General features: G+C 46.3%; 1 protein-coding gene across 1 annotated transcript in view; it reads left to right on the forward strand.

Moving 5' to 3' along the window:
- TP63 (tumor protein p63) overlaps nucleotides 1-22,441 on the forward strand; it is a 93,126-nt gene that overhangs the window by 11,793 nt on the left and 58,892 nt on the right. The window contains exons 2-3 of the mRNA XM_042820745.1: nucleotides 4,427-4,555; nucleotides 4,853-4,985. Of these exons, the coding sequence (XP_042676679.1) occupies nucleotides 4,427-4,555; nucleotides 4,853-4,985 (262 nt within the window). The remainder of the gene's footprint in view (nucleotides 1-4,426; nucleotides 4,556-4,852; nucleotides 4,986-22,441) is intronic.

Raw genomic sequence — 22,441 nt, forward strand, 5'->3', positions numbered from 1 at the left:
CTGCACTTCCATACTATGAATGATTTCTTTCCACATTTCACACCGAGGATTTATAATGCATAGAACTGATGTTGAACCATGAAGCTCCTCAAATACAAACCACGCTGACAGCTTCTGAGAGTTCACACACTGTATGGGGGGAAATGTAAACCCTCATAAAAGTGGTGCCAGGGGTGCTGAGCTCCAGGGAAGCTAAGGAAAAGTGGAAGGGCTCAGATCTCTCGAAAGCCAACCCAGTACATGATACTTTATTCATTTCTGATTTCCCCATGTTAACCTTGGGGCAGTTGAGATGATGAAGATACAAGTGTGTTTTGGAGGGGAAACCAAGGAAAATCACACTATCTCCTGGCTGTGGCTGTGGCTATTTTCTAAGGAGGTCTTGAGCACATGCCACAGTAATGCTCAACTGTATCCTGCATCAGGTACCCACCCTGTGAAAGTGGGAGGCATCTGCCTTTAAGGTTGAGGCTACAGAGAGGGGTCTGAGCATGCTCTGTATAAAGCCCAGGTCCTGCTTTGTACAGGAGCTCCTGGCTTGTTCCACTGGTGAGTTGAGCCTTGCTTTTTTGATTTAGCTCCTTTCAGTGGAAGGTTGTGTGTGGTGGAAGATGGCTTTTTAGGGTGGGAAGCATTTTTGTGCTGCAATGGTTGACTTTAATGGTTTGCTGTTATTGCTTTCTGGTGCAGAAGGTAACTTTTTTGTTTCGTTTTGTGGTGCTGCTTTTTTTTTTTTTTTTTTTTCTGGTCTTTTTCACACAAAGGTGGGAAGGGGAAAAACGTGGTGAAGAGTAGAAAGCACGAGGTTGGAATGAGCTGAAATGCCTTGTTTTCCTTGGGCTTTGCCACTGGTTCTTGAGGTGCTGCTCTGAGCCATTGGGGCTATCCCCAGCAGGGTTGGAGCCTTAGCCCTAGGGAAGGACAGCTGCAGAGCAGGTAGGCTAACGCTTGTGAAAAGCAAATGCTTTGCCAACTGGTTTTATTTGCTGGTTTTCTTTTGGTTTTCTTTTCTGGGGAGGTGGACAGGGTGTTTGGTTTTTTTTAAATTAATTTCCTTATTGTGAAGCTTAACATTCCTAGGGAGACTGATGTTGGTTACTGTGTAGGCACAGCTGAAAATCGCTGCTTTTGTTGGCAGTTTGCAGAGCTCTTGCTCGTCTGCATGATGGCAAAATGCATCAGCTGGGATGCAGCCCCACTCTGCTGGCTTATCAAAGCTGTGTAGTCAAGGCGATCAGCAGAGAGCAAAACAATTTTGAAGCAGGAGGCTTCAGAGATCTTGAAAAGTAATCTTGGAAAGTGTTTTCACCTGTTGTATGCCTTGTGGCTTCACCCACTCTTGTAAAATAAGCAGAATGGGACTGGGGTAGATCTTGATGGGAGCAGGTTTGCATTGCTGGCTAAAACTCACCCTGGGGCTCAGTGGTTGAAGAACAGTGCCAGTAAACCTTGCACTCTGGGTAAGAATCTGCATCTCGCAGAAGATTTAAACGGCTGTTTTTGTTAATTAAAGATCCCTTTATGGCTTTTAAAGGAGGGGACTCAGGGGTGCAATGTCTATTCAGCTCACAGCTTGATGGGGCCATAAATCCTTCTGCAGTTCTACCTTGGTGCACTTACAGCTTGTGGCAAGCTGCCTGCAGGCTCCTTCAGCAGTTAGTGAAGTGAATTAAGAGTCTAGTTTGTAGGCTTAAAGCAGAAGGTGGGCTAGACAGGGCTTACTACCATGCTTTGTGTCGTTCTAGTCAGTGGTTTGGTACAAGAGGCTGTGATCAACAGCACTATCTCCTGTGATGCATTTTGGGATGAGTGGCTGTGGGTGAAAGGGGTTTTGTTTGAGCATCCCTTAATAAAAGGAGCAATTTGAACATTGCAAGCTCCTGCTCTCTTGTGATTAACTTCAGGTACTCAGGGATTGTTTTACTGGAGAGGAGGGTTTGCTGATGTGGGAGAGAACAGTTAGCTGGAGAAGTGAAATTCATGAGCAGGTGGATCCAGCCCAGGCTTCAGTTGTGTTATTTTCTAGAAGAAGAGCAAATTTGCTTCATTTGGTGGACACATTAGTAAACAGAGGCTACTCTGCTCTGTTAAAGGCTGTTTGTTAAGGAAGGTGGCACTGGGTTTATATTTTAATACGTGATGATAAGGGAAGGAAACAGCTTGGTTTGCATATGGGGAGTGTGGAAGGGGTCTCACTTTTACTTCCATGGAAGTAAGAGTTAACCAGGGTACTTCTCATTTGGTATAGGGAAATATGCCTTTTTGGCTGTCAGGTAAAATCTGCTGTAGCTCTTGTGAGCTGGGAATGCCCAGCTGTGGGCAGGAGCATTGTGGCATGCAGCAACATCATTGCTCTTGAGGCTTTTCGAAGGAGAGGCAGTCTCTTTCATGACAACTTCTTGGTGAATTCGATTCCTGTGGAAGTAGCAGTGGTGTGATATAGCTGTCTGTTGTCACTACCTAGGGACTTAGTTCCTAATAAGTGTTAAGTCTAAATGCAATCAGTGGCCTTCACCTTAGGGGCTCACTGTATTGATGTTCTGCTCCAAAGCTTGTTATGTCACTGATGCTCAGCTTATATAGCAGCTTCAGGGCAGGTCTGCTGGTCTGGGTTTCAATATGGCACTCCTGAAAGTGCCTTACAAGACTGAAAGCCTAAAAGGAGTAATTTCTAGTACTTTGTGGGATAACTGCTGTTCTCGGAGGACTTGTGATTGTTTATGTTCAGCGTGGGCATGCTGTCATGTTGGTGAGAGCGCTATTAGCTATAGTGCTTGGGTATTTTAAAGGGGTTTTTTAATCTTAATCACAGGAAAAAATGGATGAGTAATTGAAGTGATGCTGAAGCTTTCTACACTGAGAGCAGCGAGGCACTGGCACAGGTTGCCCAGAGAGGTGGTGGTGCCCCATCCCTGGAGACAGCCAGGGTCAGGCTGGAACAGGGCTCTGAGCACCTGATGGAGCTGTGGGTGTTTCTGTTCACCTCAGGGAGTTGAACCAGGTGGTCTTGAAGGGGCCATTCCAAGTCATACAATTTCATGATGTATTTGACACGTGCCTAGCTGTGGCTCTAGAGGCTGAAGCCGCTTGATTTCTCTTTGCTTGGGGGAACTATCTGTCCTTTTTGAAGAGTGTGCAGTTTGTGAGCAGCAGAAGTGAGGAAATCCGTGCTTTTGCAGCTCCGAATCATTCTGAAAGCATGAGAGGCCTTATAAATTCAATATAAAGAGCTGGATTCCCCCTCTAGCAGCAGTCAACAATAGATGCTTCAGGAATAAGTAGAGGAAAAGAACAGCTGTAGTGTGATCTTCCCTCTCAGACACTTTTTATTAATTTTTGCTGCTTAGTAAATCTGACTTTTCCATACATCTTGTTCTCACTGTTGTCTTAAACATCACCAAATGCACCAAAACAAATGTTAATCCGATTCTCTGTGGAATCCAGTTTTAGTCCTGTCTGCTGTCACAGCTGCTCCTTGGGCAAGGGTTGCTGCTGTTTGCTTGTGTTGTGCCCGAAGGACTCTTCCATGAAAATGTGGGGTGCCTTCATCCTCACGGGAGGAAAAGCAGTCACCTGACTGATGGTTGAATTAAAAGCTGAACTGAGATCTCAAGTGCAAATATATTTGAGAAATTCCCCTGTGCATCCCTGCAGCCGTTGAGTATTTTGACCCGGGCATAAGAACTGCTGCGTTTGAATTTAGCAATGGGGCAGTGGGATGAGAATGTGCAGCTGTGGGAGGCATGAGTGCTCCAGCTTCGTCACCACTCCTATAGGGCCCACCTATTTCTGTGAGGCTTGTGGGAGCTTAAGGGGATAAAAATGGCTGAGGTAATTAGCGGATCCGGCATTGAGCAGCTGGGGTGGCTCAGAAATTATTGCGGCTGTGAAAGGTGGTTGAGAAGCAGGCATATCCTGATGTGATATAACTGAACTCCTTGATTAAAAGGAAAAATAGTTATCTTGTTGTTTTTTAATATATTTTAGTTCAAGGCTTGAGCTGCAGACGTAGATGGAGTCACCTAATCACTTTAGGTTGTGCAGTGCAGAGTGGGGAGTTGTGCACCGTTTAGGTACTCTGTACCTACTGCACAACATTCCCTACTCTACGTGAGAAGTTCCAGGAGCAAAATGGAGAGATTTTTTAATTTCTCTGAGATTTCTTATGATGCATCATTCCAGTAGACACTGAGATGTATTTAACTTATTTACAAGAGTGGTTGAATTCTCTGCTGTCTAAATACAGCATCTGCAGCAGTGTGGAATGTGTGTTGTACAGCTGTGAATGTTACAGGCATTCAGTGTGTCTCCTTTTTCACACAATAGCTTCTATTTATGGGTTTTCATCAAGTTGGACTCTTGCATTCAACATATCTTTGTGTGTTTTCTTTTTTCTTTCTTTTTTTTCCTGCTTTTCTTTCATAAGGTTTGTAGAAACTCCAAGCCATTTCTCCTGGAAGGAGAGTTACTACCGCTCAGCCATGTCCCAGAGCTCCCAGCCCAGGGAGTTCCTCAGCCCAGAGATGATCCAGCATATCTGGGACTTCCTGGAACAGTAAGTTGCCCTTCAGTGGGATCTATGGAAGAAGGTGTTTAGGAGCAGGACAGCCCTGCAGTTTTGTTGTCTGAGGTGGTTTTGGGATTTCAGTCTTCTGTATCTCCAGGTCCAGCCCTGGTCAGGGACTGTTGCTAGCATGGAGGGTGGTGGAGTGGGTGCTCACTGGGAATTCCTTAATTGATGCTGAGTCTGGTTTAATGGTGGCACCCAAGTCCTGGGGAACACCCTGACACACAGAGAGTTGAGGGGAATGGGATTTGGCCCATTTTAACTACACTGCTTTGTTCCTCATAGGCCAATATGCTCGGTTCAGCCAATTGATTTGAACTTCATTGATGACCCATCTGAAAATGGCCCTACAAACAAGATAGAGATCAGCATGGATTGTGTCCGTCTGCAGGATACGGAGCTGAGTGACCCAATGTGGGTGAGTAGCGAGGATTTCTTTAACCCCTAGAGGAAGGTGATTCTTTGCAGAAGCCATTCCTGCTGCATTGCTCTGAGATTCTTTTCCCCTTCCTGATGGTTCTGTGGCTGCTTTCTGTTGTCTTCTGTTTGGGAGTGTGGCTCTACCAGGTGACTGTGGTGGTGTCAAGCTGTGGTGCCAGTGCTTGTGGCTAGCTGAGATGCTGAGAGAGCCCTTTTTAGCCTTTGGGGCTGCCAGAGGGAACAGGTTGACTCTTCACCAACTCCTCTCCTGCTAAAGCAAGGGCAGCGAAGGGATGAGGCAGGCAAACGTGGAAGAGCAATCTCTTGTGCTTGTCCAGGTGCTTAGCTGTCCCTGCTCTCTCCTTGCTTAGAACTTTGTTTTGTGGCACAAAGGTTAAAATAGTTCTGAGCGCTAAACTGGCTTGAAGACCAGATGAATGAAAACTTGCTTTCAGATCATGGTTGTTTTGTTCTTTTCTCCCCATGTTTTTCCAGATTCTTAGCTGTGGGTGTCTTGCCAATATCCTTTCTGGCTGGAATGTGTATCAAACCCTGGTGTGTGCCTTTGGCACAGAGTGGCCAGTTCCTTCTTACCAATAGCTCTGGTGAAGAAGCCAGGTTCTGCTCTTGCAGGCTGGAGCAGGTGGTGTGTCAGGAGTTTGAGCTATTTGTTTACACTTTCCTGGGCCTTAGGCTCAGGGCAAAAATCCTATGTGCTTTGGAGTCAGTTGCTTTCTAAATGTTCTTGTTCCTCTGTACTTTTGTCCTGAGAAACTACAGTTTAATTTCCTAGCTAATCAACAAATGTCTTTTGTGTTCAGCCATGGCGTGTTTGCAGCACTGGTGTCGGTAAGACCTAAACCCAAAGGTTTGCATCTGCAAAGGAAGAACTCCCAGGTTACGCTGACTGCACTCCTGGGTACCAGAATGTTTGACCTGTTTCTGCCTGCCTGATGTGACTGCTGAAACAGGACAGGGTAGTGTGTGCCACTTTCCTTGTGGAACTGCAAAGGGTGGAAAGGCCATTTTGAGGTTGGGTGCAGCTACTCCAGCCACTCCACAGAGAGACAGCTGATTCCTGTCTGGTTATCTCTTGATTTGGGGTGGGCTCAGAGGGGCAGCACTGAGTGTGCAAGCCTGCAATGCGAGTCTGAAAGGATACTTCTCAAATTTCCTTGTTGCCCTACTAAAGCTCCAGTAAAATGGCATCTCTCTCTTCAGCTTTTTCAAGAGACTGTCTGTGTTTAAGAGGGAATATCTGCTTTTCAAATTGGGCTGGTAGTTTTCTATTTGAACTAGTTATGCCCCTGTGTATAACAATCCCTGGTACTTTAAAGTAGCTTTGCACCTTCCATGTCTACACCTGGACTTGCTGTGTTGAGTACTAGCAAAGCCTTTATATCTCTGGCTTCTCTGAGCTGTCAGCAGTGCACAGCAGCAGCTGCCAGGCTATCTTGGAGCTGTTGTTCAAAGTCTCCCTCTCCTGTCTGTGGTGCAGCGAAACATCAGTGGAAAACCCCTTCTTGTCCTCTCTGACCACTGCTGGAGTCAGTTCTGGGGCTGGGAAAGCAGGGCAGGCAGCTTTAGCTGTGAAATTATTTCTTGCTTATGATGCCAGCCTTCCAGGAGGCATCTCTGAGGAGGCCAAGATGCATGGTAACATCTTTAAGTGTTTTTCACCCCGGTGATCAGCTAAAGGGGGAGTGGGGAAATTCCATCCCATCCCTGCCTTTACTGTTAAGCAACAGGTCAGGCACTGCTCGAGTCTGGGTGTCCCCATGTTCATTAATAAAAGTTCCAGTTTGCCTTCACTGGAAGACAGAACCTTTGCTTAGTTGAGTGCTGCACAAAAGCCTTCACAAAGCGAAATATGCATTGCAAACCTGTGCAAACAGCCTGTCTTTTAAAAGGAGGAAAGCTCTTTTTACTCCCCTTAGCACCACCACCACCTCCCTATAAATTTGCAAACATCCCTGACAGGTGACAACTCCCCCTTGCAGAGAAGTCTGTGTTTGCTTTGCTGTTTCTGGGGCTTGCAGCTTGCACTGGCAGAGAATGTGTAGCCTCAGGCAAGGTGTTTGCTGTTTGTCGGCTTTAATCTGAAATACCTTACAACCCTCTTCCCCTCCAGCTTCTCTTTTCCTTTGGATAGCTTCGGGGCAAGAGCTCCCCTTGCACCTGTCTCTCTGTAACCTCAGCCATGTCACTCCTAGACACGAGGTGCTGCACGCAGCTGATTGCAGCAAAGAGTTGAAGAGGGCAGATAAACACAAAGGAATGCAGCAGAAACAGAGGGGCCCTGAAAGATGAACAGTGAGATCAAGGCAGAGTGCTTTTCATTATTAGATTTGTCTCTGGAAAAGAGCGAGGCCAGCTTGTCTCTGCGATGTACCACTGTGTGATATCTTAAAAGGCTCATGGTGAATGGTACTGGTTTATTCAAAGCAATCGTCCTTCTGTGGACTTTAAAGAGATCCCAACTGAGGTTTGAAATAAGCATTGTGCTTTCATGCAACTTACAGCTGAAAAATGAAACTTCCAGCCTTAAGAGATGTTTCATCCTTGATCCTAAGAGTTTTGCTGGCAAGAGCTGTGACTTTATTTTGATTTTGGTACAGTTGCCTGCAAGCAACAGAACTGGTAGGGGAGAATGAGCATCGGTGTTCAGAGCAGTGCCCTAAGAAAACTGTCCCACTGGTGGGCTTCTCTGCTGGGTCCTTCTCTGCTGAACAGCCACCAGTTGCATCCATTTCTTTTTAAGAGCAACTCTCTCTTGGGAGAGAGCTGAAGGAGAAGATGGTTACAAAGGAACCCCTTATGTCCAAGCTACAACCATGTCTGTTGCTCGTCTGTGACCTTGCAGTTCTCATGCTCTTTCTTCTTAAGGAAGAAATATTCTTCCTGCATTCTGTGGAAGAAAGGAGTGGGAGAAACTGGCAATTGGCATTACCTTAGGGTGAGATGAGCTGGAGGGGACAGGAAGAGAATTTGTGGGTCTGGTGTGAAATTAAACAGTCAGCAGCCTTCCCCTTGTCTCGTGCCTTGTGATCAGCTCTTTCACAATGTCCTGTGCAGCTGGTTTCAGGATGCCTGTCTGTGAGGCTGCTGGCTGTGCCTCTTTCTCTCCCATAGCTTTAACCACAAGCAGGCTGGGAAGCCCCAGCAGCAATCTACCTCTCCATGTAGCAGAGTAGAAAGGCTGGTGGTCCCTATAGGCAGAGATAGCATTTAGAATCTGCCATGGCCCTGGTGTGGCGTGGAGCTGCAGGCACCCAGAAAGGTAAGTGGTATGTGCATCCTATCAGCCACTGTTGGGTTTCACGCAAGAAGATGCTGCTCCCTGATCTCCTTCATGGCCTAGGATAGAGCTTGTGACTGTGGGGCCTGTGGTGGAGTGATGGCCAGCTCCCGGAGTTGCAGAGGGATGGTGCCTCCAAGGAGTCTCCTGTGGTGCTGGAAGCCAGGTGATGTATGAAAAACAGATTTCTTCTGACTGATGGAGCTCCCTGGAGCTGTGGAGGGAGGGGTCTGAGGGCTCCTCAAGGAATGAGTGTGTGGCAGGGCAATAACCCCTCCACTGCCCTGGAGCCCTTATGACTTTCCTTCCCCCCTTAGAAGTCCTTTTAAGTCAGCAGTGTTAAGGGATGCTAGCTAGACCCAAACAAAGCTTCTCTGGGTTAACAACTTTAGCAGGAGGCTTCCTGAAAAAGTGTGTTCTGTGGGGCTTGCAGAGCCTGGAGATATCCTGTTGTCCTGCCCCTGTCCCAGCAGCATGTGGGGGGCTCTAGGGACCCTGAGGGTCCTCACTGATGGGAGCAGGCGTGCTGTCCTGAGTGATGGAGCAGCTTGGCCCCCCTCCCCCAGGTACATACCTTCCTTTCGTGCCCCTGAGCAAGCCGTCCTCCTCGGCCCCTTGCCTAACCAGTTCAGTGGAATGCTTTTTTTGCAGACAGTTGCTTTGGTCATAGTTTTCTTAACCTGTATCTATCTGTCCCTCCCTGCAAAAGGGGGAGAAAATTCCTTGCTTTTATTTTTATGTCCTTCCTCACCTGCTGTCATGGGTGTCTGCTTTGCCTTGGTTAGGCACCGCTGTGCTCCCACTGCAGGACTGATGGTGTGTGCACTTCAGTCAGGGAGGTGTTTTGGGTTTGAGTCTGCAGCTCAGGCACTGGGTGTCCTGGACCTGGCAAGTTGAGAAGTTTTGGAAGTGCAAAGTGTGCTTTAAGTTCTGTAACCTTGCTGCTCAGGCTTAGATGGAGGAAAAAATGGGCTGTGGGAGAGGCAGGATGCAGCCTGTATAGGGCACAGATGTGTCAGTGCTCTCAGCCTCAGTCCTCACACTGCAGATCTGTTGGTATTTGACGGGGAGCAGGAGACCTTTTTCTAGTTATCTTCAACCTGCTGTAGGTTTTTTGGAGGTGCCACCCCAATCAGCTTGTGCAGGGCAGCTGGAGAGCAATGGGGCTGAGGCCCTTGGGTAGCTGGTGGCTCTCTATGGCATACTCTTAACTTTTACCATTGTATGGAACAGATCCGTAATTCATATTTGGTGGCCATACACTAAATTCCTGGCTACCTAAGAGCCTATCAACTGATTAGGATAGATCAGGATCTTGTTATGAACAAGAATGCAATGCACAGACAAACAAAATTGACCCTTTGTCCAGAAGAATTTATAGTGTCTGTTGCATCCTATCTAGTGCTTTAATATTAATGGGCAGGCTCTGATCTCTGTTAGTTTAATTGCTTACTTAAAAGTGTTTGCTGTGTCAGGAGAAGTGAGCTCTGCTTGCTGCAAGGTAACGGTTGAAGAAGAGAATGGAAGGTGATGACAGGATGGTGAGACTGAAATGAGGAGGATGTCTCTGTGCTTCAACAGCAGGCAGGGAGCAGGCACAGTATGGCTGTGTGGTGCAGGAAGTTTGTCTGTGCAGCACTCTGTGCAGAGGCTGGCAGCATGTCATGTATACTTCCCAGGGTTCTGGCAGGTGCTGCAGCCCTGAATTTTGTTGGGAAATGTTTTGCACCTGGTTGATAAGGCTGATTTGATAAGTAGATGAAGCAAAGTGTGTTGTGTGGCTGTCTGTTTCCATACCTAAGTGTTCCCAGGTTGACCATGGAAGGGAAGGAAGGACTTGTGTACAGCACAGATTCATGATTAAAGCTTTTATTACAATCTGGTTTGTGCTTGAGAGAGTTTGAGGTCTGCCAAGTTTCTCTTCTGTGTGGGTATTTATTTGTTCCGTAGCTGTGTGAAGAAAGCTGAGATTATGCAGAGGCATTTTCATAATGAGCAAATGCATTATGCTGTTGGAAGTTTCCCTCTAGCACATCTTGTTTGCAGTTGAACTCCCAGACTCTCCTAATTTAGACTTGGTTTTGTGGCACTGCTGAATATTTAATCTTGTGCAGCATGGGGTCCCTTCAGATGGTGTAGTTGTCACGCTAAAGGTGGTGGATCTAAATCCAGAACTGACCAATTCATTCAGATAATGGATGCATCTAGAGAATGCACTCGTGTATTCAATTTGAGCAAAATGAGGCTTGGTGAGTTCTCTTATTCTTTGTGTTGTAGTGTTCTGAAATATTCCCATTTCTTTGCAATAGTTTTTAATTGCTCCCTTACCTGCACTGCTTTGCCCTGGTTCTGGCTGCATTTCTTTTTGTAGGAATGCAACCAGTTAATGAGCATGGTGACACTGAGCATATATATTTTTTTTTTAATGCCGCTTTCCCTCAGTTCTTCATGGTATTGGAGAAAACAAGCTGAGTGATGCCTGCTCTGATACAGACCGTTTTGGAAGCTTATTTACAGTTCTTTAAAATATTTCTACCCTCTGCATTGCTTTGCATTCAGTTTGGGAGGGAATAAACCCATTTTAAGTTAAAATGCACAAGCCTGCTATGCTGGGAATGAGCCATGTGAGGCAGGGTGCTCTGCAGCATGCCGTGGTGTAAGGGGCTGCAGCAGCTCCTCAGCAGGGCTGGTTTTAAATCCCCAGCTCCCCTTGCAGGCAGTGGTTGAGGTGGAAGAGTGTTGCAACTGCAGATCCTGTCTACGTGCAAATACCACGGAATAAAAGAAGCAGTCGCCTCAGAAGATGTCTTTCCTGAGCAGCTAGGCCTGCCTCCAAAAGTTTCCATGGCGCTGCACGTGCGCCTTGCGTAGGTATGGAGCAGTGACGTGCTACTGCTTACTTTACATCTTTAAAAGCTCTGCAGAAATGCTTAATTAAAAAGGATCTTGATCTTAGAACAACAGACCGCAGGCACTTCTTGCCTTCAGAGCAAGCTGAAGTTTATGCTATCATGCTTGGAACTTTACAGCACAAGTTTCTGTTTAGTTGATAGGATCCCCCGCCCCCTTTTTTAAAAAAAAAAAAAACAAACCTATAAATGTACTTCCAGGTTATTTGTTGTGAATATTTTGATTGTGTTAGAGCCAGAAGCAGCCAATCACTTGCGCAGCTGTGGACAGCTGGCATTCCATCAATCCATGGAAAGCAGCTGAATACCAACAGAGGTGGAGTTTCATGTTCATCTGGACTGTTGTTTTTGGTTTTTTTTTTTCCATCAAATAAATGGAAGGAGGAAAATAAGGCACTTCTGTCTTGTTACCTGAAAACAAGGTGGTGAATTGAGCTGTTCACCTCCAGCCAAATAAAGAACTTTGCAGAACTTTGTGGAACCCCTTCTTGTGAGGTGGGATGGATGGATGGAAAGCACACTGCAGTCCTGTTGTGAAGCTGCAGCGCTGCCCTTGCCAGTTTGGCACTGTGAGTGGGCTGCAGGTTCATGGGGTGCTCCTTTGGAGCATCGTTTCCCTTCCCAAAGTGACTGTGCTGTATGGGGTGTAATTTCTGGTTTTAAAGACTTATCTTGCATTAATTAGGATTCCTGCTTTGAAGGAAGCCTGGTGCATCCAATGTTTTGCTATGTGTTGCTTTGTGGTTCTACAGATTCTTCCTGCAGTTCTGTTAATGACTATTATTTTTCCTCCATTACTCCATGATGAGACTTGTGAGCAAGGTAATGTTTTCCTCCAAGCACTTCTGCTTCTCACCTCACTGTCATTGATTTGATAGCATTTAAATTAATGAGTGAATTGTCAGGCAGTCACGGAAAATTAAATCAGTGTCTGTGAAGCATAGATTAAGGAGTGCCTTTTGGCCTGGGTTAAGTTCACTCGCAGCTGAACAGGCTCTTTGCTAATCAGCATCTGAATTTGCAGAGGTTAATGAAAGATCAAAGGAGTTTTTGGTAATGAATGTAACTGTCATCTCTAGAACATGAATTTTTCTCCAGCCTGTTTAAGCAGAAGGGAAAGGTAACCCCAAAATACCCTTCTTCCTCTCTCCAGGCACAGCTGGGTAAGGTGGACCTCGCAGTGGTTTCCAGGCTGGATTAAATAAGTCTGAAATGAGAGTAATGATAATTCTTCTGAGGAACCTTGCTGGCCAGATAACTATGGCCATTCACTATAAGTGATCCTATACCAGTGGCAGATGTGGCATATGAGAGTATGCAAGGGGTACTTGGACGCAGATTGAGACTGTAGAATTGAATGCTTCTGCATGGGAAACATAAGGAACAAGCAGCTTCCTGGCTGGAAGGGCTGCAGCAGTGCTTGGGTGTCCTGCAACAAGAGCTAAGAGCTGGTTAGCCCAAACATGGAGTGATGCACTCCTGTGGGGAGCATCGGTGGCTGACAGCTGCAGCATCTGGGCTTAAGCAGAGAGTTTGTAGACCAATTTCAAATTGTTGTAGCCTGATGACTCCTTAAACATTAGGTTATTGTGTGAGGGGTACAGGGAGAAAACAGGCTAGGTGTAGGGACTGGCTGTGAAGAGCTGCTGTGGTTGTGTATTTGTTAACAGTTGCGCATTTCCTGTGTGTGATCTGTAGTTTATACAAGATAAGGGAAGAACAACACTTTCCCTTCAGCTGTTTGAGCAAGAACAAACATGATCTGTCAACAGTTGCTTCTCTCCTAACTAAAAACAAAGACTCCCTAATCTGTCACTATCTCCTGTTTTTTCCCTGTCCCCAGCCAGAGCGCTCTGTCCCGTGCTGAGATGCAGGTTTGTGCTGCACCCACATCTTCCTCCAGCTGGATGGATGGGGCTGGTTTTGCTGCTCAAGACTTTAGTATCTGACTGTAACTTCATTGAATTTTCTTGAGTAACTTAATTTTTGCATAATTTTCTTTGATGGGAAATGGAATGCACAAAGGTCAAGCAAAAATGCAGCTTGAACACTGATTGCTGTCACTCAGGCAAAAGTGCTACTGGTGGCAGAGAGTTGCATGGCCAGGTCATCAAATGTCTGCTAACCCATAGTTTTGTACCTACCAGTGAACAAGTGTCATTTCTGGCCAGTGGCTTTGCAGGTTTATCAGCTGCCCTAGAAATGTTTCTTTCTGCAGGAGGTTGTTAACTTTCATTCCTGAGCGTATTTAGCAAAAAGCAACTCGTCTTTAAAGAGTTTTTAAGGTACCAAAATGTGAGGAAAAACTGGAGAATCAGGAATAAAACAGAAAGCTTTTTGATTAGTAAATTATCTTGCTTGATTTCCATCTTGCGTTGTACTCCAGCTTCGGGAGGCAAGTCTGCTGGCTGTGGTGGGAATATCCATAGGAGCAGGAGGCAGGATTGGAGAGGTTGGATTGTGCAGCTGGTAGGGGAAGATGTAGAGACCTTGCATCATCTTGGCAGGAAAGCTGAATCTTTCCAGAGGAGTGTCTTTGCTACTTTATTAAATGGAGCTTGGCAGCCCAGGGGCAGAGTCCCTGGGGGCTGCGTGTGTCCTTCCTAAACCAATATTGCACCGGGGTTGTGAAGAGAACTGGTTTTGTTTCACAATTCTTTTCCACCTTCCCTCTCCCTGCACCCCTCACATAGCGTTATCTCTTGATGTGGTGCCATTAACTCTCTAATTAGCCCTGGGGGTGTTCTGGGGAGATAACGAGGCTGTAGGAGCTCAAATAAGCAGCGTGCGCAGATGTTTACCCAGGGTCGGAGGGCAGACCTGTTGTGACAGCCGATTGCCTTGGGGAGGGCAGACTCCTTTGGGAAGGGAGAAGCTGATCTGTGCTTCAGGCAGACCAGGAGCAGGGCTCCCCTCCTGCCCGAGGCAAGTCGGTGTCTTTTCCCTGCATTGCAAAATGGGGAAAAATGCAGTTGGAAGTCCTTGGAATAGAGGATTCTGGAATAGTGAGTGTGATCAGGGTACGTCTGTTGCTTGATAGCTGTGCACGAGGCCATGTCCAGTTGCTCTGGTTGATGGTGGGCAGGGTCAGCAGCATCTCTTTGGGTGTTTTTTCTTCTGTATTTTGCCTTGCCATAACACTTCTTAAAGGGGAAAGTCCCTGTTTCAGTACGTAATCTTTTTCCTTCCTAACCTCTTCTCTTGGTTTGAGCAATGAAGACCAGCTGATACCTCTGCACTGGTATTTGGGAAGGAAGGGTGATTTTTGTTTTTTGCCTGCTGCTATGGTTTGGGGTGTGTGTGTGTGTGTGTGTGTCCCCATAAAGTCTTCATTGGAAAAGCTCTCAAAGCTAATTGGCAGAGGCTCAGTTTTGAGCATTCAGCAATTATTCAGATGAGAGGGGGGGAAACGCATTCTATTTTTTCCTCCTCCTTCTGTTATCTCAGTCTTAATTTGTAAACATTTCTGAGCTGAGTGGATGTCACAGTCCGTGGTGACGCGGTTGATCCAGCTGCTATTTTTACAGCAGAGTGGAGAGGTCTGAGCAGAGTTATTCCCTTTGATGTGCAGGAAATTCTACATGAGCCACCTAACAAGCAGGCAAGTTTGTGTATTCCCCCCCTCTCCTCTCCAAGAACTTACACAATCTCCAATTAATGCCACAATTAAAGACTTGTGGCAATGGTATTTTAAATTGTCATGATTTAGTACGGTTACCTTGCTTTCAGGAAGGCTTATTGATGACTTGCTCGTGGTAACCAGGCAGAGATGCTGGCATGGACCATGTAAGAGCATGCAGAAAGTAAATTGTTTAAAAGAATAAACAAAACAAAAAATTGAATTGATGATTTGACTTGGCTGATGCCTCATTCTGGAAACCTAGGGGTCTTGTTTGTGCCTTACTTTACTTTTCAGCATACCAGTGGGAGCTGCAAAGCATTGCCAGAGTTTTTCTGGAGCAATGAAGTCAGACCTGGGAGGGTTGCACTTGAAACTTTCAGATCTCACTGGTAATGATTATTTTTGGTTTCCCAGGGTATTGGAGGTAACTTTATTTAAAAGTCGAGAGGTTTCCCTTCCAAAGGTTGAGCTGCTTTGCTTGTCTAAGATCAGCGAGCTAAGCAAAGCTTGAGCAGCAGGCTTTGCAAAACCCAATGCTCTGGGTTGATTTATTTCTTTATTTTCTAATTTCATTTTGTAGGAGAGGAAGGATTGAGGGAAGCTCACTGGACTAAAAGAATAAAGTTAAACCTTGTTGCAATGTGAATAGGAATAATATATCTTAGCACACAGAACGAAGGTCTCTGTCTCAAATGGTTTGCTTTCTTTGACTAAGCTGATTGGTGCAATAAGTTGCAACCTCTATCTACAAGGATTGTCTTGCTTATGACTTCAGGCCATCACAGTCACAGCAGAACTGAGAGTGTTTTCCTTGGAGACCTGTCCAAAAGGCTCAGATTAATGAATCCCATTGCTGGGAAGTGAGAATGCAGTTTGAAGGGGGGTCCTTTTAGCTTTGTGATGTTCATTTAGCAGTATGCAGTTCAGAGAGTTAAGATTGCCTCTGACCGAAGCTGTGAGATGCTGCCTCGCCATTGTTGGCTTGTTTTTTGACCTTTAAGAGGAGGGAATTGAATACATACAAGGAGTTTTTTCTTTCCTTTTTTTTTTTTTTTTTTTTTTTTTTTTTTTTTTTTTTTTTTTTTTTTAAATTTATTTTGGGGGGGTTGCTGTCTCCTGCATGCAGCCTGGGAGCTCTGGTGGGTGCTGTTACCTCCAGCCACTTATGCTAGGGTGACAGTGACCTCCTTTGTGGCACCTGAGGATGACTGATCTGCAAAAGGCCACTTGTCCAGCATCCACTTCAAGATGATTGTACAGGCTGTTGCTTCTGAAACACAGAGCTATGTCAGGGCTGTGTGTACAGAGGGCAGGGATTTGTGCTGACATGTCAATTTATTCATGCTATATACATTTCTCCTCGTGTTTGACATGCAGATCTCCTTGGATAAACTTCCACACATCTCTATGTAGTTCATCTGGGTGTTGCTTCACCCACAGCCACCTCCAGCCACCTGTGGGACAGAAGATAGCAGATACTTAACACAACACTGCTGTGTTAATAATGACTTGGAACAGGAGGAAAAGGAGGTTCTTCTCTGTTTCATAGCACAACTAGCAAATGAGGTTTTTGCAGTGGCTTGCTGAAGCTGGGAGATGTGTGTGTCTTGCCTCCTTCTGTGCTTCCCCTTCATAGCTTTTGAGCTCGCGCTTCAGTATCAAAACTTAAATCCTGATAATATTTAGGAGTCAGAATTGCCTGTCATCCATGCCAGTCCACTTTATCACTGCTAGGCAGCTGTAACTCCACAGGTGACTTGCACCTTCATGTCTAGCTCTGCAAACTTTGCAGTGGTGCTGCGAAGTGACCTGCCTGGCTAACGGTGCTGTGGCTGCTCCCTGCAAACCTCGCCTATACCTTCAGATTAGCACATGTGGTTTTCTGGCTTGTACCCATCTCAGGTGAGATCGCATAAACGCACTGAGATCAGCCTGTAGTGCTGGGAAAGGTGAACAGAATTAAAAATGAAGGGGCTGCAGCAGGCTCTTGAGCTGTCCCTGTGATGTTGGAAACCTGCTCTGTGCTCAGCAGGCTTTTGCTGGTGGTTCAGGAGCAGTGAGGATGTGTGGGACTCCAGCTGTGCTGGGTTTTTGATGCTGGGGAGGGTTCCATGCTAATCCCTGTTCCTGGGGGCACCTCTTTGTGCTGTGCTGCCCAAGAAAGAATGGGTAACATGCATGGGAAATGTTTGCAATCTGTTGCTCAGGTGGCCAGCAGGCATTTGCCATGTCATACTAGCAGGGTTAGAGCTAAATGAGACAGCTGCAGCTCTTTGCATGGTGAGAGAAGCTCCTGCACAATGGAGAAGGCACTGTGATCCTCTGCTGCTTGCTATGGTGTTGGTTCCTTTCTGGCTGTGGTTTTGTCCCATTTTTATCAGAAGAAAAGAAGCTGGTGGAGCTCTCAGTGTCCTCTAATTCAGGGTGGCAGGAAGCCAGGGGTGGCTTTTTCTGTCCTGTGCTGGTGCAGGCATCTGAGGCTTGCAGCAGTGCAGGCTGCTTACACTGATGTCCCCTCCTCGTGTGCCCGAAGACGTTGAGGTTAAAAGATGCCTGAAGGCAAAGGAGTTGTGACAGAGAGCAGAAGCAGCTCTCTGGCAGGAGGTATTGACTGGGCTTGGGTTGCAGCTCTGCTAGGGACCTCACTTTCCTTCCCTGTACGCAGCTCCCATGGGGTCACTTGCTCACTGAGGCTCGGTTTTCGTTGCGAACGGCTGCGGCAGTGCGGGTACTTAGCAATTAGCCACCGGTCGGCTTTACGGCAGGTCCTCAAAGTCTGGAGCACCGTCGTTAGGCTGGGAGGGCGGGCGGCCGCTCTCTGATCTGGATGTTCGGTTTCCTCTCTCTCTCCCCCTTCCCCGCCCCTTTAAAAAGGTGTTTTGTTTTCCCTCTTCGGCTGCAGCTCGCCCCGCTCTTCCCGAAGCACAGGAGAGGAGAGCTGCCTTTTGTTCTCTCTATGCATCCCACGCAGGGAGAGACGGCAGCGGTGGATCCCACTCGCGGCTCGGGGCGGTCCGGCAGCTCTGCTGCACGGCTGCCGGAGTGGGATCCTGAGGGGTTTGTGCAGCCGCAGAGTAAAGCAGAAGGGCAGATTGCTTTCCCCACTCCGAAGTGTCTTTCTGAAATCTCTAGTTGCTGTGGGTGCAGCGTTCGGGTGGTTTTTGCTGAGGATTACTCAGCGATTTCTCCCGTGTGCTAGCTCAAAATCACGACTCCCTCTGGTTGAGTTGCTTTTCTGATTTGTAACCATTGTGATTTGAAAGTTTACTGCAGAATTAGATGCGATTGCAGAGGAGGAAGATATGTAGCTAGAGAGCAGCTATGTCCATGAGCGTGGATGACAGAGCATGTGTCTGAATTATGGTCCATGGAGTAAGAATTGCTTCTCAGAAAGCCCCATTAGTGCTTTGTCCAAAAGCTGAGTGCTGCAGCAGTCGGAGATTTGGCTGTGCTGCTGCCCTCCCGGTCTCCAGCAATGCATCTCAATGTCTTCCCGAGCTGTTTGGGCTTTGGTCACAGCCAAGGCTGTGCCTTGAGAAAACTCCAAAGTCTTCTAAGAAAATAAATAAATAGAGGCTCTTCGGAGCAGCTGCTTGGGAGCAGCTCTGCATTTTGAGTTTCTGAACTCATCAAAAAGTGACAGGGGAAAGTTGTAGTTTCCTTTCTTTTCTTCCTTTTTTTTTTTTTCCCCCCCTTTGTCATTCCCCCTCCTTCCCTTTGCTTTTTAGAGATTGGTGATAAGGAATTCTAACTACTTAATGAGCTGGGAGAGGCCTCTCTCCATTGGAGTGGAGGACTCCAGGTGGCACTTTGACAGATTGGACAGGTAAGGCAGGAGAGCCCCACCTCCTCCTCCTCGCCTATAGTTAGGTATATAAGGGAAACTTAAATTATGCAGAGAGGCACACTCTGAGTCCTGTTATCTTCCAAGTAGCATCACATACCTTTTCAGGGTCTTCTAGGGGGTGGGAGGTGTTTGTCAAAATCCTGGAGCCAGAAGAAAGAACAGCAGCATTGATCAATTTGACTGCTAACATGTTGTACCTGGAAAACAATGCCCAGTCCCAGTATAGCGAGGTAAGGAATCCTAGGTTTGAGCTGTGATATCTTTTAATATATTTTATTTGTAGTGAAATCATGCAACTTTTCACCCCTGTAGTCCCGATGTTAGGCATGCAAGATGCATTTATTTTTCTGAAACTTTGCGCCTTCCAAATGGCAAGTAGAGTTTGCTGAGCTAGATAATGAAATGACAATGAACTTGAAGCCTTTACATTTGTGACAGCAAATTTCTTTTGGGAGCCTTGATGAACCGAATATACGTAGTTAAAAAAAATATATAATTTTTTGCGTTAGTAAAGCAAGGCAAAGTAGTCGTTTACTGTATGCAATGCGTAGAGTTTGCATTCCTGTAGCAGTATGAGCAGTATCTGTGTTGAGTGCATTGTAACTCGTTAGCTAGTCTTTTTATTGCCAAAATCACTGCTCATTGTTAAAAATGGGTTTAGGAAATAAACCAAAAACTCACTAATTCCATTCTTTGGTTACGTTTAAGTAATATGTGCAGAGGTTCTCTGCCGCAGGAGTTGCGTTAGCGTCCACCCCAATAACTCCTTTACACGGTGCTGTTAATGCTTTTTGTCTTGAAGCAGCAGCAAGATACTTTATACAGGTTATCCGTAAACACTGTGTGGGGATAAATTCTCACACAATGGATGCAACTTGTTGCACTGTATGGGTGCAAGTGGAACGCAAACTTCAGCTACAGACTTTTTTGTTTGTTTTTTAGCCCAGTAGATCGGTGTTTTTGTAAGGTAGAAGCTGAGTGAATTGCTGCATACTGTGCAAATCTTTGAAGGAAGTTACCTGGGGTTGAGGCATATCTAACAACAATATTGGTTTACATTCCAGTGGAGACAGCAGCTGTGTTGACACTCGTCAGAATGGCGATGCAGCAAAATCTTCTGTGTGTATGTGCGCGTGTGTATTCCTGGTGAAAATACTTCAAGTGGAGTGCATGGGGTGTGGGACCTGCAGCAGACAGAAGCTCAGCCACTTGGAAAAGAAAACAAAATAGGAATTGCACGGTGGAGAGCGCAGATAGGGGATGCGATAGCTGGCGAGGAAAAGCCTGTTAAATGTACGCTTGGGGCTTGCACACCTGGGATGGCGGTTTGCAACTCAGTTAAACTGGAACCTGTGTGTTTTCCAGGTCTCCTGTATTTCAGGGTGTGCAAACACACGGTATGCTCTTGTGCCCAGAAGACACTAATGTAGTGACTATTTTTTTTTCTCTCAGGTTAATTATAAACTCTTAAATGGGGAGAGAGCACTTCTTGGCGTGTTTGCTTGGCATTATTTGTCTCCTGCTATCTGATCAACTTTCTCTGAATAGCAGCGGTGGGGCTGTGGAGTCCCCATGGTTGACTTGCTGGGCTCATCTGTCAGAAGCGATGCGCTCGGGAGCATTCATGCTCCGCTTAAATGCCGCTTGCTGTAGCAGCAGGGGAGGCTTGTAAGAGGCTTTAGCTCTCTTATATATTTTTTTTTTCCCTTCTTACATTTGATCTTGATGCGCTAGCTTTGTTCATTCAGTGAAGCGTTGAACGCTGTGGAAGGAAAATGCGATTAGCGCTGACTTGGCTTTATTACTGATATAGCAGCCCTTATAGCAACCCTCTGAGTGAGATGGAGACCTGTGAACTCTGTGAGAATGCGTCCTGATGAACCTTGCGCATCCTAGGCTTGCAAAAAAGATGTCGGCTTCCACAAAAGTTAAATAAAAAAGAAAAAACTACCTTTAGCTAGCAGCGTGGATGTAAGAGTTTCAGTTTATTGAACTCAGACTTAAAAATGGCGAACAATTGGCTTCCCTCCCACTGAAACACATTTCCTTTCCTCTCTTCCCCATTGCTGTGCCTGGGATGCTCGCTGCCTTCCAGCGCTGTCTCCTTACGGGTGCTGTCCTCTGCCCGCTCTGCCCTGCAGCTTGAGCCTTGTGCAAGGCCCGGCCAGGCCTGCGTGGTCAGGGCAGCAAGCTTGTGCTGTGGCCCGCGGCCCTGTGAGGTCTGTGCCCGCGAGCATGGTGTCAAATGCCACAGTGAGATGAGGAGTTGCTTCTAAGCAGGCAAAATTTGGTTAAGGGAAGTTGAGAGCGAGGTTTGAGAAGTCAATTGCAGGCCAGAAAGCTGGAGGTGGGACCTGCCCCAAGCTTTTTTTGCAGTTTAATGCAATCCAGCGTTTGATCTGGGTTGATTGTAAGGAGCAATTGAGCTCTTTGGTGGAGTGCTGGACTTGGTGGCTCTGGAGATCCTTATGTTGGAGTAGATGATATGAACAGGAGGGATATGTGGCATGGCTAGAATGTAGCAGGGCGATGAAGTGGTGGTTAACAGGAATCTTGGGGTCTTGGATTGCTCTCCTTCCTTGTTTCTCTATCTGGCAGTTCTAGGTATTGTGCAGAACTTCTGCAAGGAGCTGTGCCCCAGATGGGATGCACTTGTAAACTGGCTGTGCTCCATGAGGAGGGTCCTTGGAGGTGTTCAAGAAACGTTTAGATGTGGTACTTAAGGACATGGCTTAGTGGGCAATATTGGTGGTAGGTAGTGAGCTTGACTAGGTAATCCTAGAGGTCTTTTCCAAACTTAATGATTCTATGTGTAAATCTGTCCAATCTTATCTGCCTTTCTTGGGTGCTGAATGGGGAGGATGAGAGCAGTGAAGAGATCCCATTGGGGACTGATTCTTCTGGAATATGACTGAGATGATGATTTGGAGAGATTAATGTGTTTGCTCAAATCAAATTAAGGCACAGCCAAAAGAATAAACATAACTTCTTCGAACGCTGATAAGAAGTGTGCTGTGAATTTTGATCATCTCCTTCTTCCCCAAGATCTTCCTGCTCTTTGTGGGAGAGAGGCAAATTATTGCATCTCTTTCCGTTAAGATTTTTATCATAGTTTTGGGAGGGGAATGGGGAAATGAGTTTTAGACAAAACTTTAAAACCTCCAGTGCTCTCCTGTTACGGCTTTTTGGCAACATTCCTTCATGCTAGAAGTCTAAAAGGCTGTAGTTGGATTGCTGCAAACAACTTTGATTCAAGGTTAGGATAACCTGTTCAAGAAGGATGGATCTCATATAGTATATGTTTATATAAATAAAAACTTGAACTAATAGTTGAAATGCGTGTGTTTGACCTGTAGTGCCCTGGGTGTGAATATTCCTTCTTCAGGAGCAGCCAGGCAGGTCTGTGGGGTGGCCTGGAAGGATGTCCTGAAGGAGCTGGGCCACCACTGTGAGGCCTGAGAAACATGCACTGGTGTGGGGTGTTGCTTTAGCAAACAGTTTCAGGTTAAGGAATTTAGAAATTGAGATATAGCTGGCTTTGGAGTATCACCCACTTCAGTGTGCGGTAAAAGTGTGGTTGGAGTTTCACCACCCTTGTTGTCTGAACTTGGTTGTCAACCACCTGAGAGGACAATGCTGTGGCCCTTCTGGTGTTGCTTTCCTTGACTGATTGTCAGATGCGGCATTGGTCGCTGCTGTTCTGTCTTACCCTGCTCTGTGGCCCTCAGACAAACCTAGGGTAAAGGAAGGAATTTTGGGAGAAGGCCACCTGGTCACT

This window comes from Centrocercus urophasianus, unplaced genomic scaffold (genome assembly GCF_019232065.1).
Source record: "Centrocercus urophasianus isolate 14NV4802_14NV808 unplaced genomic scaffold, USGS_Curo_1.0 seq_19, whole genome shotgun sequence".
Taxonomy (NCBI): Eukaryota; Metazoa; Chordata; class Aves; order Galliformes; family Phasianidae; genus Centrocercus; species Centrocercus urophasianus.